The sequence below is a fragment of the Vombatus ursinus genome, unplaced genomic scaffold (genome assembly GCF_900497805.2).
Source record: "Vombatus ursinus unplaced genomic scaffold, bare-nosed wombat genome assembly UNPS02014791.1, whole genome shotgun sequence".
Classification (NCBI taxonomy): Eukaryota; Metazoa; Chordata; class Mammalia; order Diprotodontia; family Vombatidae; genus Vombatus; species Vombatus ursinus.
Window position 1 is genome coordinate 68,119,135 of NW_020954569.1, and position 15,117 is coordinate 68,134,251.

At 41.5% G+C, this 15,117-nt stretch overlaps 1 protein-coding gene across 1 annotated transcript in view; it reads right to left on the minus strand.

Annotated features, from left to right (window-relative positions):
• MYO5B (myosin VB) overlaps positions 1–15,117 on the minus strand; it is a 532,192-nt gene that overhangs the window by 30,210 nt on the left and 486,865 nt on the right. The window contains exon 30 of the mRNA XM_027868890.1: positions 7,747–7,945. Within this exon, the coding sequence (XP_027724691.1) occupies positions 7,747–7,945 (199 nt within the window). The remainder of the gene's footprint in view (positions 1–7,746; positions 7,946–15,117) is intronic.

A 15,117-nucleotide genomic window follows, 5' to 3' on the forward strand; every position in this document is an offset into this window, starting at 1 on the left:
TGACTTGCCCAGAATCACACAGCTAGTAAGTGTTATGTGTCTGAGGCTGGTTTTGAACTCACGTCCTCTTTGCTCCAGGGCTGGTGCTCTATCCGTTGCGCCACCTAGCTGTCCCAGATCGGGGTTCCTTTTAAAGGCTGACTTAAAGCATGCTTTCTCTATGGCAGATGACTCCACTTATGTTTCTGTTGCTGAGGGTAATCATTTGTTTGGTTTAAGGGAGTTGATCTGTCTAATGTGGCTCTGGAGAAATGGGGGTGTTTTACAAGTTTGCAAACTTGTTTAAATTTCCCACATCTTCAGTAGGGATCCAAGCTTAGTCAATGTCTTCTTAATACCCTGTAACCTTTCATTTGGATCATCTGTCTAGTTTTTGATCTTTAGCCACATGTATACCTCTCCCTACCCCTTATATGGGCAGCTAGGTGTCACAGTGGTTAGAGTACCAGGCCTGGAATCAGGAAGACTCATCTTCTTAAATGCCAATCTGAACTCAGACACTTGATAGCTGTGTGACCTTGGGCACATCTGTAAAATGAACTGCAGAAGGAAATAGTAAACTGTTCCAGTATTTTTGCCTAGAAAACCCCAAATGGCATCATGAAGAGTCAGACATGACTAAAACAACCAAACACCATGTGTATACATACACCAAAATTTGTCCATATATGTGGATGTAAGTTGCCCCTTCTACTCAACAATGGTATGAATTAATCTACTCTGAAGCAACAGAATTTCCTAGTAATCCATATTCCATTTGCCTTGCTCTTTTACCAATTTAGGCACCAGGAAAATCTCTTTGCTTTGTTATATATGACACATTCATAAAGGATAACTAGACCGTCCCTGATGAAAGAGTTAGTCCTCAGGGACAGAGCAGTGTGAGAGACATGTTCTCTCTCTTGAGTTGGTCTGGTACTAGGGTACAAAACATTCCTGCCTCTCTCAGCTGCAAGTTTGAAAGTGGCAATTTTAGGAAAAATATTGGAAAATGCAGTGTTACTTTATGTAGAGAGTACTACAGTTAGCAACATATATTAATGTGGTCCCCAGGGCAAATCTGACTTGGAGTCAGAGGATCTGGTTTCAGATCTCTGGCTCCATCACACTTACCACCACTTATGGGACTTTAGGTAAATTACAACCTCTCTTGAAAAAGGATTCCCTAGCCATCTCAATATTATGAGGAGAGAGAGAGAGAGAGAGAGAGAGAGAGAGAGAGAGAGAGAGATCCTAAAGTGAATCAAAAGATCCTATACAGAGTATAATCAAATTTTGCATTCCAAGGATCCAGGAAGAAGAGTATATTACAGCATTGGTCAATTTTCTGCATTCTTTACTGGTGCTTATGTGAAATTCCTTCCCTTATCTCCCTAATCCTCTAAATTATCTATGGATGAGAATTTATACAAGAAGGAACCCTATACTATTTACCTTGACCTGTAGTAAATTTCAAGTACTCCTAGCTCTTGGGGGCTAGTGGTCATCTACCACTTCTGTATCTCTCCTTATCTACACACTACTCACTTATAGTTCAACACAAATGTTTGCTGACTAAATGAACATGGAGTATTTTGTTGAGGAGCTCCAGTAACTTCTCTAAGGTAGAATAGCTCATGAGGGAGGGAAAAAGTTGATCCACACAGTAAGAAAGGAGGATTACTAAAGACCAGGAGGTCTTAACTTCTCCATCGATTTGCCTATCTTCCTTTTGGACAGAGCATCCCTATCATTTCTTCCTTCTGGCTCCCGAAGCCCTGGGGCACTCTTGTAGTCTCTTAGGCCCCTTACAGTTGGTCAGGTGTCTATCCCCTTCAAGGGGTCAGGGACAGGACTGATGAGTGATGTCATTGGTACAGTAAAGCCCTGGGTCAGGAAGCTCCCTCTGTCAATTCAGGTTAGCACCTTCTTCAAAAGAGTTGCCCAGAGCTCTGAGAGGTGACTTGCCAAGGGTCATAGGGTCAATGTGTCAGAGGTGAGACTGGAACCTGAGGCTCCATGGCCACACCATGTAATGAATGCTGGGCAGTACTACCCCTTCCCACATTATTTTCCTCTCCTTATCTAGTGCCAGCTAGAGGCAGATGCCACCTCATTCAGCTTAGCAGGTTTTCTTTTAAAGAGTTGTCACCTCACCCAACTTTATTGCTTTAGAGTTCTATGATTTTATTAGTACGCACATTGATATGGATGTCAACACCTTAATATGGATGTCACTTCTACACCTCCATTGCCAAGGCTTTGATTTTACCTTGGTAATATCTCTCACATACTCCTCCCTTCTCTCCTCTGACAGTGCCACTACCCTGGTGCAGTCTGTTATAATACCTCATGCTTGAACTACTGCACTAGCTTGCTAGTTGGTCTCCTTATGACAAGTCTTCCCCCATTCCAATCTATCTTTCCCTTAGCTATCAAATTAATCTTCCCAAAGGGCAGATCTGATCATGTCACTCATCTACTTAAGAAAATCTAGTGGCTCCCTGTTACTTTCAGGATCAAACATAAAACCCCGTTTGGCATTCATAAGCTGCCCCTTCCAGTTTTCTTTCTCCTTACACATCCCTCTCCCCAATTTATTCTGAAATCCAGTGACATTGGCCTCCTTGCTACCTAAGACAATCCATCTCCTTACTTTTTTTTTTTTTAATTTTTAGGCAGGTGGGGTTAAGTGACTTGCTCAGGGTCACACAGTTAGTAAGTGTCAAGTGCTTGGTCTGTGGCCGGATTTGAATACAGGTCCTCCTGATTCCAGGGTCAGTGCTCTATCCACCGTGCCATCTAGCTGCCCCTATCTCCTTACTTTTCAATGCTAACTTTCCACAGTATTTTCACTGGCTGTCCCCCATGGCTTGGAATATTCTCCCTCTTCATCTCTACCTCCTGACTCCCCAAGCCTTTGAGGAGTATAACCCTTTATAACATTCTTTTTTCCCCTAGGAAAAACATAATTTATTTTTTTCCCAATTACATGTAAAACAATTTTAACCTTTTTTTTTAAAAAACAATTTTGAGTTTTAAATTCTCTTCTACCCTCCCTCCCCTCCTTCCTCATTAAGAAGACAAGCAATTTGCTTTTTAAAGCATTCTTAACAAGTGGTCCTCCCAACTTTATTGGCAATTCACTCCTGATGAAGTAGCCATTTCCACTTATGAATGGTTCTAATCATTATTAAGTTTTTCCTAACAAACATATCTAGGAGTATGATGGCAAATGCTTAATAACTAGCTCTCAGAAAATGTACTTAGACATTCTTAAATTTAACCTGCATCATTAACATTTTCTCCATCACTTTCTTAAATCTAGACAATCAACAAAATAAGAAATCAAGTCCTTGGGTCACACAAAACCATTATAATCATCCTTCTAGCATTCTCAATTCAACCAATCCTCACATGATGGTTTCTGGTCCCCTTCCTATCTTAGTTATTCTCCTTTGGACTCACTCTAGTTCATCAAAAATCTTTTCCAAAATGTGGAATACTCAAAAGCATACACAGTACACCAGAAGGGTCTGACCAGGTCAGAAAAGAGAAGGACTATCTCCTAATGGCCTAGTGTGTTAGAAAAAGGGTTCATACATTTCTTGTCATTTCAATGACTTTCGTTAACTCAGCAGGAACAGATTCGATATATTTATACAAATAACGGATCCTATTCACGAAGTGGCACTGGCTATGTGTCTGCTGGTCTGTTTATACAAAGCATCTCAAAAGTCTTAGTACTGTTAAGCCTATTAAGGTTTAAACTGCACTAAGATGTTTGGGACATCCTTTATATACTTCAATGAATTTGTGATTTGATTGACAGGAATGGCCTCTCTAATGATACAGACCCCAACCTATCCAAATCTGCTCAGTCTGGGAGAGACACTTGTCTACATTTGACAAAGAAGATCTACCCAAATACTGGGTGCCATTCTTGTTTTCTCTTGACATTGCAATTCTCCTGAGAACTACGTTGTTAGTGAAGTACACAGGAGCCACGTGGACTTTCTGGGATCAAGCACTGTGGTGGCTTGATTTTGCCATGTTATTAACCTGCCTTTTTTTTTTTTTTTTGATCATACATTTCTTTGGTGACATCCTTTACTATAATTCTTCATAATTCTTTGCTATGTGCTATTGACTGGTCATACCTATCACATGCCTTCTCCATTGCCCTAGTGAGTCCTCATTTTACATTCTTTGCAGCTGTAGTGTTACGCAAATAATAGCTATTACACTAAATTGGTAGATTATTGGTATTAAAAAGATGGGCTTTTTTTTTCTGGGAAAAATTTAAGGTCATTAAAGGGGTTTGGGATTTTCCTAAAGACAGTCTACATCAGTGATGTCAAATTCAAATAGAAATTGATCCACATATTGACTTAGAATACCACAAATTAACATTATTCATTCTTATTAACATTAACATTATTCATGTTATATTGTATTTTTATTTATTTTTTTTAAACATTTCCCAATCTGGTTGGCATTGACCTCTGATCTAGAAAACTTCTTTTTCTCTTTAATTTTGGGCCCTTTCTCCCTTAGCATAAGTGTAAATGGTAGTGGTGGGATTAGTGGTTTCGTAACTCTCCACAGGCTTAGAAGTTCTTTCTCATGTAAGGGGGTCCCCACAGGTTAGTTACAAACATGGTACAAACCTCTTAAAGGCATTGGTCTACTGCAGAGGGTAATTTCTAGACTAGGAATTCATGAACTTGCTTAAAAATATTTTGATAACTATATTTCAATACAACTGATTTACTTTGTAATCCTATATATTTTATTATATGCATTTTAAAACATTATTCCAAGAAAAACTGCAAAGAAAAAAAATTAAGAACCTTTGTACTGGGACTCTCATGGACCTGGCTACATGTCCTTTCTGTGCCTTTTACTATATAAATAAAACTGCATTTTGTTTTGAAGACTTGTGAACTTTGGTGCTTGTAAAAGGTGCTTATGGCTATCTTAGGGAGAATGTCAAATTAGCGAGAGTTCCCAGGTTCATTCCAGGTGGAGGCAATAAGCCAGATTAGTGAGCTGATGGGCACTCTGTTTATGAATGCCAAATAATTGGCATTCTGAAATTCTGCCTGGGTGGGGAGCAATGAGCCAGATAAGTGTGAGGTTCTCCCAAAGTGTATCTAGGATCTTTATGTCCAAAGGGATACTCTGACACAAAGATTACAATAGCTTCACAGAATTATAGAATTTCAGGGGTTAGAATGGACCTCAGCAGTCATATAGGCCAACCCATGAAAGAAATCCTCACTATACGCCACCCAACAAATGGTTGTCTAGCTTCTCTTTTGAAGACTTCCAGGAAAGGGAAACCAACTGCCTCTCCAGGTAGCCTATTCAACTTTTGGACAGCTCTAACTGTTACCAAATTTCTATTTCAAGTTCTATCCAGTGCTATGAGTTCTAGCCTTTGGGGCTAACAAAATAATGCTGATCACTCTTCCAAAAGACAATGTATTTGAAATACACTGAAGATGGCCATCATTTTCCCTGAATTTCTCTTCCCTATGCTAAACATACTCAGTTCCTTCAATAAAATGTCATAAAACATGTTGCAATGTTTTCAAATTTCACAATAATAACAAAAAATAATGTTAATTGTAAACATTAAATCTATTCCCCTTTCAGGTGATTATCCATATACAAGGGATGTTATTAGTCCCTACTTCAAAATAACAACTGATATTACTGTGTAGTACTTGAAGGTTTCTAAAGCATTTTACATATATTATCTCATTTGATCCTCAGAACAGCCTGGGGGGTGGGGCTCCCCAACATGAAATTTCTGCTTCAGGAAGTTTGACTTCCTTAATGTCCCTTACAAGCAGGGGTTGTTGGTAGGTACTATAGGCATTATCATTACCATTTTATAGAAGAAGAAACTGAGCTCAGAGGTTGATGAATTACTCATGGTCATAATGATCATGTGTGTTAGAGGAAGGAGTTAATCCTATGTCTTCCTGAATATGAGTCCAACACTCTATCTACTCACTAAATCACGCTGCCTTTCCTTGAGTTTTGGACATGAAATGACCATTAAAGTCCACAGTGCTTATGCACCAAAAGCGATTAAATTGTGTATAGCCTTTGACTTAGCAATACTGGTACTGGGTCAATGAAGGAGATCAATGAAAGAAGAAAAGGATCCATATGTACAAAAAGATTTATGGTAGTTCTTAATGTGGTATCAAAGAATTGGAAATTTAGGGGGTGCCCATCAATTGAGGAATGGCTGAAGAAGTTATTGTATATGATTGTGATGGAATACTATTGTGCTGTAAGAAATGATGGAGATAGTTTCAGAAAAACTTGACTTGTATGAACTGATGTAAAGTGAAGTGAACAGAAGCAGGAGAACAATTTACACAGTAACAGCAATATTTTAAAGATAATCAACTTTAAAAGACTTAGCAACTCTGATCAGCACAATGACTCACCAGAATTCATGATGAAACATACTATCCTCCTTCAGAATCTATCTTCCTTCCTTTTCTTTTCTTCTTTCCCTTCCTTCCATTTCTTTTCTCCCTTCATTCCTCCCTCCCTCCCTTCTTCCTTCCTTCCTTTCTCCTCTCTCTCCCTTTCTTTTTTTAGATATGGCTAATTAGGTAATTTGTTTTGCATCACTATATATTTGTAATTTTTTTTCTTTCTTGCCTTGGCAATAGGTTGGGAAGGGGAAGGGGAACAATTTGGATCTGTAAATAAAATAGAATTGAGTAAAAAAAAAAAAAAGAAATCCACAGTGCCTTCAGATTTCTAAAAGATGGCCATAGTTGCTGTTGTTTTTGTCTAAAGGGCCCAAGCCTTGGTCAGAAACTTCATACATCATGGTGGTGGTTCCATCTTATTTCCCACAGCTCCCCAACATGAAGTTTCTGCTTCAGGAACTTTGACTTCCTTAATGTCCGCTACAAGCACAGGTATTCTAGAGCTAGCTCATACTGGCTCACAAGTACTGATAGTTAAATTTTCAGTGTGCATTTTTATACCTCAGAAATGGGCAAATGCTATAAATAAAAACTTGATGTGTTTTGTTGATTATCCAGACTCAAGAAAGTAATGAAGGAAATGTTACTAACACAGATTAAACTTAAAAGTGTGTCATGCATTTTTTTTTAGAAAGCTGGTTGTTAAACATTTACCAGCACACCCTCGCTTATGAGCCTGAGTCTCTTCTCACCTTCTTACTTACCTTTCAAGGACAAGCTCAAGTCCCACCTTTTTCCAACCCACTCTAGCCCATACCGACCTTTCCCTTCTGTAAATTAGCTGTTAAGTTTACCATTTATCCTATGAAATCTCGCATCACGTTGTCCTTTGTGGTTGTGTGTCTCCTATGTGTACATCTTTCCTCCCTAACTAGACTGTAAGCACTTTTTTTTTGGAGGCAATTGGGGTTAAGTGACTTGCCCAGGGTCACACAGTTAATAAGTGTCCAAGGTGACATTTGAACTCAGGTCATCCTGATGGCAGGGCTGGTGATCTGTCTACTGCACCACCTAGCTTCCACCCAGACTGTAAGCTCTTCTACTTCTCTAGTATCTGCACAGTTCCTAGCACACGATAGATGCTTAGCTGGTATTTGTTGTGCTCATATAATAATGCATTGCGTGGCTCTTATTCCTGCTCCACGGGCAAGAAGACCATGACCTAGGGTCACCACGCTGTCCAGGCTGCGGCCACACTTTCTACTGAGACAGTGCTTTCAGGAGGTACACGCGGTCTCCTTACCAGGTTTTCGTTGGTCAGCCGGGATATTTCCTGTTGGACTCCAAACTCCACCTGGGCCTCGGGAGACAGCAGGAGCGTCTGGCAGAAGGTCTGCTGCTGCTTGTCCATCTCCTCTTTCAAGGTTTCAATCTGGCTCCTCAGAGACTCCATCTCTTCCTCGTGCTCTCGGCTCTGGGCCTGGAGCTGGGCTTCCAGCAACCTACAAGAGGAAGGGGGGCCTGTTGACTTTTTTGTCCCCGGCTGAGAAGGGGCAAACACAGAACGTTAGGCTGGCTTCTCAGAAGCGCAGCTCAAGCTGACCTCCAGCAGAGGACAGGATACAAGCTGGGATACCGACAGGACAGAGAAAACGAGAAATTCGGGATGAGCAAGCAAGACCATCCCCAAAAAGCTCGAGGCTAGAAAGGGCCAGTCGCAGGATCTGACAAGCAGGCAGCTTCAACCTATCTCACTTTCAAACTCTTCATTATAATTAGAATTTTGGCAGTAAGGGCTATCTCTATGTCAAGACACGAGAGCAAAGATTAACTTCTCCTCATATTCTGTTATGGTGCTACAGCTACTGGAAACGTACTGACACTCATCGCAAAGCCCAAATGGGAACCCTCCTGTTGGGAGAAAGCATTAGCACAGAGGAGGGATGGACAAATGCTTGCTGAGTGACTGATGAGCTGATCTGATTAGTTATTTCCCCTTTCATAAAAATAACAGCTCACATTTCACAGCGCTTGAAGGTTGGCAAAACACCCTCCTCACAACCACCCGGTAACATAAGAAGTATAAGCATCATCACCCCCATTTCACAGGTGAGGAAAGGGTAAAGTGATATGTCCAGGGTCACACAGCTAGGAAGGGTCACAGCCAGGATTTAAATCTAGGACTACAGACTCCTTGACTGCTTGTTTTTTCCACTGTATCATCACAAAATTTTGAAAGGGAAAATATTTGTTCACCTGCCCCTAACATCCTCTACTTACCTGCCTGCATAGATATAATTTTTTTTATGCTTGGAAAAAAATAGTTGGTAACAGAAAGTTCAAGGTGACTTTAAGAACATCAATTGGTTTGCTAGCTGGAGGCAGAGGGATCTAGATTAGAATAACTGACTGGGAGAAAAGAAAAGACACTATTAGGGGTTGTTCTAGATTTGAGTTAACTGTGTGACTTTGGGTGGGTCACTGCTCTTTGGGAATTAACATCACGTAATGAGCTTTGATCTGAGAGTCAGAATTAGAGTCCCCGGTCTGTCACTTAATAGTGTGACTTTGGGAAAGTCACTTAACTTCTATGAGCCTCAGTTTCCTTATCTGTAAAATGGAATAATTTATATATTCTTTTCACAAAATTATTGTGAGGTTCAAATGAGAAGGCATATGCAATCATAAAGCTTTTTAAGCTTCATTCACAGCAACATAAATATGATCTTTTATTGTTTAGTAAATGAGGATAAGGGTTATATTTGATTACTGTCTCTTTAGGCCCACATCTTAGAGTGAAAAAAAAAAACACGAGGGGAAAACAAGGAAATTACCAGTAAATATTGACTAGGGAGTCCTAGTTTCACTTTAAAATATCCAATATTTATTATTCATACAAAATGTTAATATTCTAGATAGGCTGGAGATTTGTGTTGTAGGTATATCCCAAGGCTTACAATATACAAATTCATCTCCTAATTTTTTTTTTAGCATACAAGGAAAAAACGCGACTGGTACCTAGCACAGTATTGTGCATTGAGCAGATAGGTCATCAATACTTGAGATGAATATGATAAAGACCAGCCCATATCCTATGCCATATGTATATATCAGATCATAGGATAGTAGATTAAGACTTGGAAGGGATCTTAGAGGACAGCCATTAGTTCTAATAACCCCATTTTACAGATGAGGAAACTGCAATACAATGAGGGAAAATGCCTTGTTAAGGGTCAAGTTAAGGACCTGAACTCAGGTCTTCTTGACTCTTAACTCCGAAGTCCTATTCACCATAACATACTTCAGGGGTGTAGACGCAATGGCAATCATGTAAGACAGACCATTCAGTGTGTGAGGTAGGAGATGGACCCAGAGGCTCTTGGAGGCATAAGAGTCTGGAACATGAGCACATAGACTGCGTGCTGGGCGCAGTTTGTCATTATTGGGAGACTCCTGGAAATCAGTGAGGGGGCTCATCACCAACCGCTTCACTCCCACGAAGTGGAGTGGGGTGGGGATTTACAGGTTGAATTATGCCACTGCTCCAGGACAGTGTCCTGCTTGAAAGGGTCAGCCCCTAAGGTCAGAGCACCTCTGATGTACAAAAAGAGAACTGGACACCAGGAAGGTCAGCCGGAATGAAAGGCTGAATGCAATTCAGAGAGCGAGCACCCCGAGCGCTGGTATGGGCCACTCACCTAACAAGGAGGGAGGGCAAGGGGATCTGGAGGGAACTGATGTAGTGGGTGCCTCGGGCTTCTTGTCCACAGAGCGTTGTTTACCCAGGATTAAATGATAAATGCTCATGGGTTCTGACATGTCCTACCTTACAGTCCTGCCATGAAGCCTGTAGCATGGGCTGCGCCTGTGAAGGTGGGCTGTGTGTGCGTGTGTGTGTGTACACGTGCATGTGTATGTGCAGCAGCCAGAGCCAACGTCCTGGGCGTAAACACAATCCCCTGAGTTATCCCCACCCACCCACCCACCCAAATATCCTCCCTACTCCTATCACCAACTGACCAGGTACCTGAGGAAGTGCAGAAGACATTGAAATAGGAATGCCATCCCTCTCATCACCTTGGCCCTAGGAGACCAGACAAAAGAAAGGGAGCATCCCCATTTTATAGATAAGGAAACTGAGGCTGAGTCGGGCTAAGTGATTTGTCCAAGGTTGCATGGCAAGGACCTGTCAGTGGGAGAATATGAACCCAGGTCTTCCTGGCTCCAGATCTATCTAGCACTCTATCTATTGGGCCATGCCTTGCTGCCTCTCTCATATACTAATAACTGCAATTTCAGAGCAACAAAATTTAGTACAGATGGAAGAATGAACAGAAGGGCACATAGCAAATAAGTTATTTTTGTCACTGTTTTGCTAAAATGAACATCACCTTTGTAGCAGACTATAAATAATTTATGCATGATTTTATTCCTTGCTTTGTTAGTAACAATAATTGATATTATTTGCTATTGATAAAATAATTGCTTTAAATTTTGCAGGTACATTATGTTCACTTTCCCATTTGACCCTCACAACTGTCCAATGAAGTGGGCACCACAGGGGCCCGAGGCAATGGGGGTTAAGTGACTTGCCCAGGGTCACGCAGCTAGTGAGTATCATGTGTCTGAGGCCAGATTTGAACTCAGGTCCTCCTGACTCCAAGGCTGGAGCTCTATCCACTGTGCCACCTATCTGCCCCCAAAATCTGAGTTTCTTTTTCTTTTTTTTTTTTTTTTGGTGAGGCAATCAGGGTTAAGTGACTTGCCCAGTGTCACCCAGTTAGTAAGTGTTAAATGTCTGCAGCTGGATTTGAACTCAGGTCCTCCCAACTCCAAGGCAGAGGTCTATTCACTGTGCCATCTAGCTTCCCCTCAAAACCTGAGTTTCTTAATCTCAGCTCAAACACTGGCTGTACAACACTGGGCAAAGTCACTTATTCTTTCTGGTCCTCAATTTCTTTATCTGTAAAATGAGGGTAAAAATATCTGTCCTACTTGCATCAGGTAGTTATAAGAATCAAAGGAGAAAGCATACATGGGATTTCTTAGAAAACACTCCAGTTCTGGACAAATACAAGGTACTATGACCACCGTGATTTCCCTGTTCACACGGAAGTCCTAGCCCTGCTACCAAAAGGAGAACAGCGAGACTGAGACATCAGGCGCCGAGCACATAAAAACAGGCTAGGGGGTAACCCGTGACCTTACTTCTACTCTTGTTAATATAAAACCAGAGCAAGTAGCTGAACAGGCATAACAGGCAGAGCAGAAACAGGAAGGAAAGGATATCGTTTGACCTGGCAACTTGCTTTAGGCCTTGGTAGGCCAGGCCGAGTTCTCCATCTTCATTCAAATATCCCCAATCCTCAGTCTTGCTAGAAATAAAGGACAGGAGAAAAAAAGGGAAAGGAAACCGGTAGAAAGAAAAGATAGATGGTCAGACAGATATAGCAAAAGGGAAAGTGAAGAAAGCCCAGTGAGCCCAGTTATGAGTAAAAAAAACAAAACAAAACAAAACAAAAAACAAAGGAAGGCTACAGATCAAAGGATACATTCAGGGAAGGTAAGTGAAAGATAAGATCATTACATGATCTATATCCTATCTCATTCCTCTCAAATGCATAGCAAAACCTTGGGGGAATTATCAGGCCTTTGTTTTTAGACCTAGTTAACCATCATGGGAATAGATATTCTGTGCCTTATGCCTCATGCCATCATCACCTATGAATACAACAAATAAGCCAAGCAGGGCAAATACATCGCCAAAGATAAAGAAAAGGGTAACTTACTTGTGGTGCCTCTGGGAATGAGCCCTAATGGAGGAGGAGGAGGATGGATAAAAGTCCCAAGGCACAATGAAAGCCTTTACACACACACACACACACACACATACATACATACATACATACATACAGCAGAGTTGCATTTACCTGAATGATCAAGGCCCAGGGAGGGAGAGAAAGCAAGGAAAGCTCGCAAAGCCAGGGCAGAGAGGAAAGGGTCCGCTTCATCGGTGGGTAGAGGGGATGGAAGTACTCAAGATGGAATAGCAAATGATTTAGAATGCCAAGCAGGAAGACGGAATGATTCACCACTACCTCACCACCTACAGATTCATGACGTTAATGATTTTGAGACAATCTGGCACTGCTTAAACAAAAAATAGCGGAATGCAGGCAGAAATCTGGTGTCTTTTGTTGAGAGAGTGTCTATCTTGTATTCTGTTTTTCCTCTCTTGGATTGTAAGATTTTTTTGAGGATAAGTGAATGTTAGCCAACCCAATGCCAAGCATTGCTTCAGAATCCTGTGTGAAGAAGCAACTGAAGTAATGCCTCATATTGATAACTGAGCTGCTCCATCCATCTGTCCATCTCTGGAGAGTGCCCAGAGTATCAGACCTTTCTCATTCCCATCTCACTCCCCTCTTCCCCTTACTCATAAACTCATATTGTGCTCTCTCAGGGCTTACTCTATCTGTGCTAATGAATTCACAGAACTCTTTTGCTCTGTTACCAATTCATTACAAAAATACTTATTGTCAGCTGGTTCTAGGTAATAGATACTAATAAAAGGCATTAGATAATACACCGTACCTGCCGTCATGGAGCTTATTTTCTAGTGGGGATATGACATAAACAGAACTCTATCATAGGCAGTATTACATCATCACTACATTAGAGGTTAATAGAACAAAGGGGGAAAATCCATTACCAAGGACAAGATGGAGGGTGAGAGAAAAATGAATAGAAGAGGTAGCTTTTGAGTTAGGTTTCAAAGGAAGAGTAGGAATTCAACAGGCAAGAAGGGAGAAGGAGGGCATTCTAGGCACAGGGTACAGTAGAAGCAAAGGCAGGAATGGGAAAAGCAAGCGCCATATTTGGGGGATAAAGAAACTGTAGTTTTACGAGAGCATATAATATGGGGAAGAGAGTATGAGAGAAGCATGGGTGTGTAGCTAGTGCTAGAACATGGAAGACTTTGAGCACCAGGCAAAGTAATATGCACTTTATTCAGGAGGCAATGGGAAATAACTGAAGATTTTTTGAGTGGAGGAGTGATCTGACCAGATGTGGAAGTTATTCTGAAAGTGGTATGGAAGATGGGTCAGCGGAGGAGAAAGTGGAGGTGAGAAGACCTGTTAGGATGCTCTTACAATAGCCCAGAGTTGTGGCAATGGGGAATGTCCCAGGTGGTAGTGGTGGAAGTAGAGACAAGGGTAAGAACAGAAGACTTACTCCAAGAGTGGAAGAGGGATGAGTCACAAATAATACAAAGGTTCAAATATGGGAGGGGGCAGCTAGGTGTCGCAGTGGATAGAGCACCGGCCCGGAAGTCAGGAAGACCTGAGTTCAAATCTGGCCTCAAACCAAACACTTGACACTTACTAGCCGTGTGACCCTGGGCAAGTCACTTAACCCCAATTGCCTAAAAAAAAAAACAAATATGGGAGAAGGGGTGAAACAATGGTGGTAACCTTGACTGAAATAGTGATGTCATTACGAAGAGTAGGTTTGGGAGAAAAGATAAGTGTGATTTTTGAACAAATTGGGTTTGAAATATTGGCAGGACATCCAGGTAGAGAAGCTAGATTAATAGGTACCAATGCCTAGGTAATGTATTTAAGCTAGAGTCTTTGGGTCAAGGCCATCAAGGGTGGAAAACCTGTGGCCCTTTGACTGACTCCAAACTTCACAAGAGAAATCCCCTTAATAAAAGGATTTGTTCTGTAAAACTTGGACTCAGTCAAAAGGCTGCACTCAAGGACCTAGAAGGCCATATGGCCTCAAGGCCGCACATTCCCCACCCCATGATGGCCTTGATCCAAAGGAATGACACAGCTGGGAATTTCTGGCAATATGGCTGGTTTTTGGAGGAAAGACCACAGACTTTTAGAAATGAGAGTGACCTTTGAGATCATAAAGCACTGACAAAACATGTAGTCATATTCCATTGCTTTCACGTACATTGTCTCACTCATTCCTCATAATAACCCCTCAAGGTAACCAGGACAGGTAAAATGAGGAAACCGGAGACCCAAAAGATGGAGTCATTTGCTTAAATGATGGAGCAGAGCCCAGACTAGAGCCCAGATCTCTCTGAATTCTACTCACTGCTCTTCCCACTACACTATGCCAAGACGTATTCGGAGGATGGTGCGAATTCCTTTAGCACTGCTTCATTCAAACCTCATTGGTGGCTACCTGCATTCTATCCATACAATGTTGCCCTGCCATCTTCCTTCTCCTTCCTTCTCTTCTAGAAGAGACCATTCCTGCTCTCTCTACTTACACCTACCCTCTTCTGAAACAAGGAAAGCCTTGCAGACAGCTGAGACGGGAATCAAAGGACTTGGATTTAAGTTGTGCCTCTGACCTTACTGCCTTCTTGATCTAGGACAAGTCACAAGCTCCCAGGGTCTCAGTTTCTATACCTATACAATGGGGGTAACTGGGGTTGACTTGATGGTCTCCGTGGTCCCTTCTAATTCTACCCTAGGTTCCCAAAGTGTACGACACAGCCTCTTGGGGGCACGGGAACAACCCAGGGAGGTGGCGGTAGTCTCAGGTGTAATTGGGAGGCGCTGAATAAAAATAAGAGAGTGGTGGAAGCATAAGGAAAGAAGAGAAGATAAGAAAATTTTGAAAAACCATAGTCATCAAAATTTCAATGCAG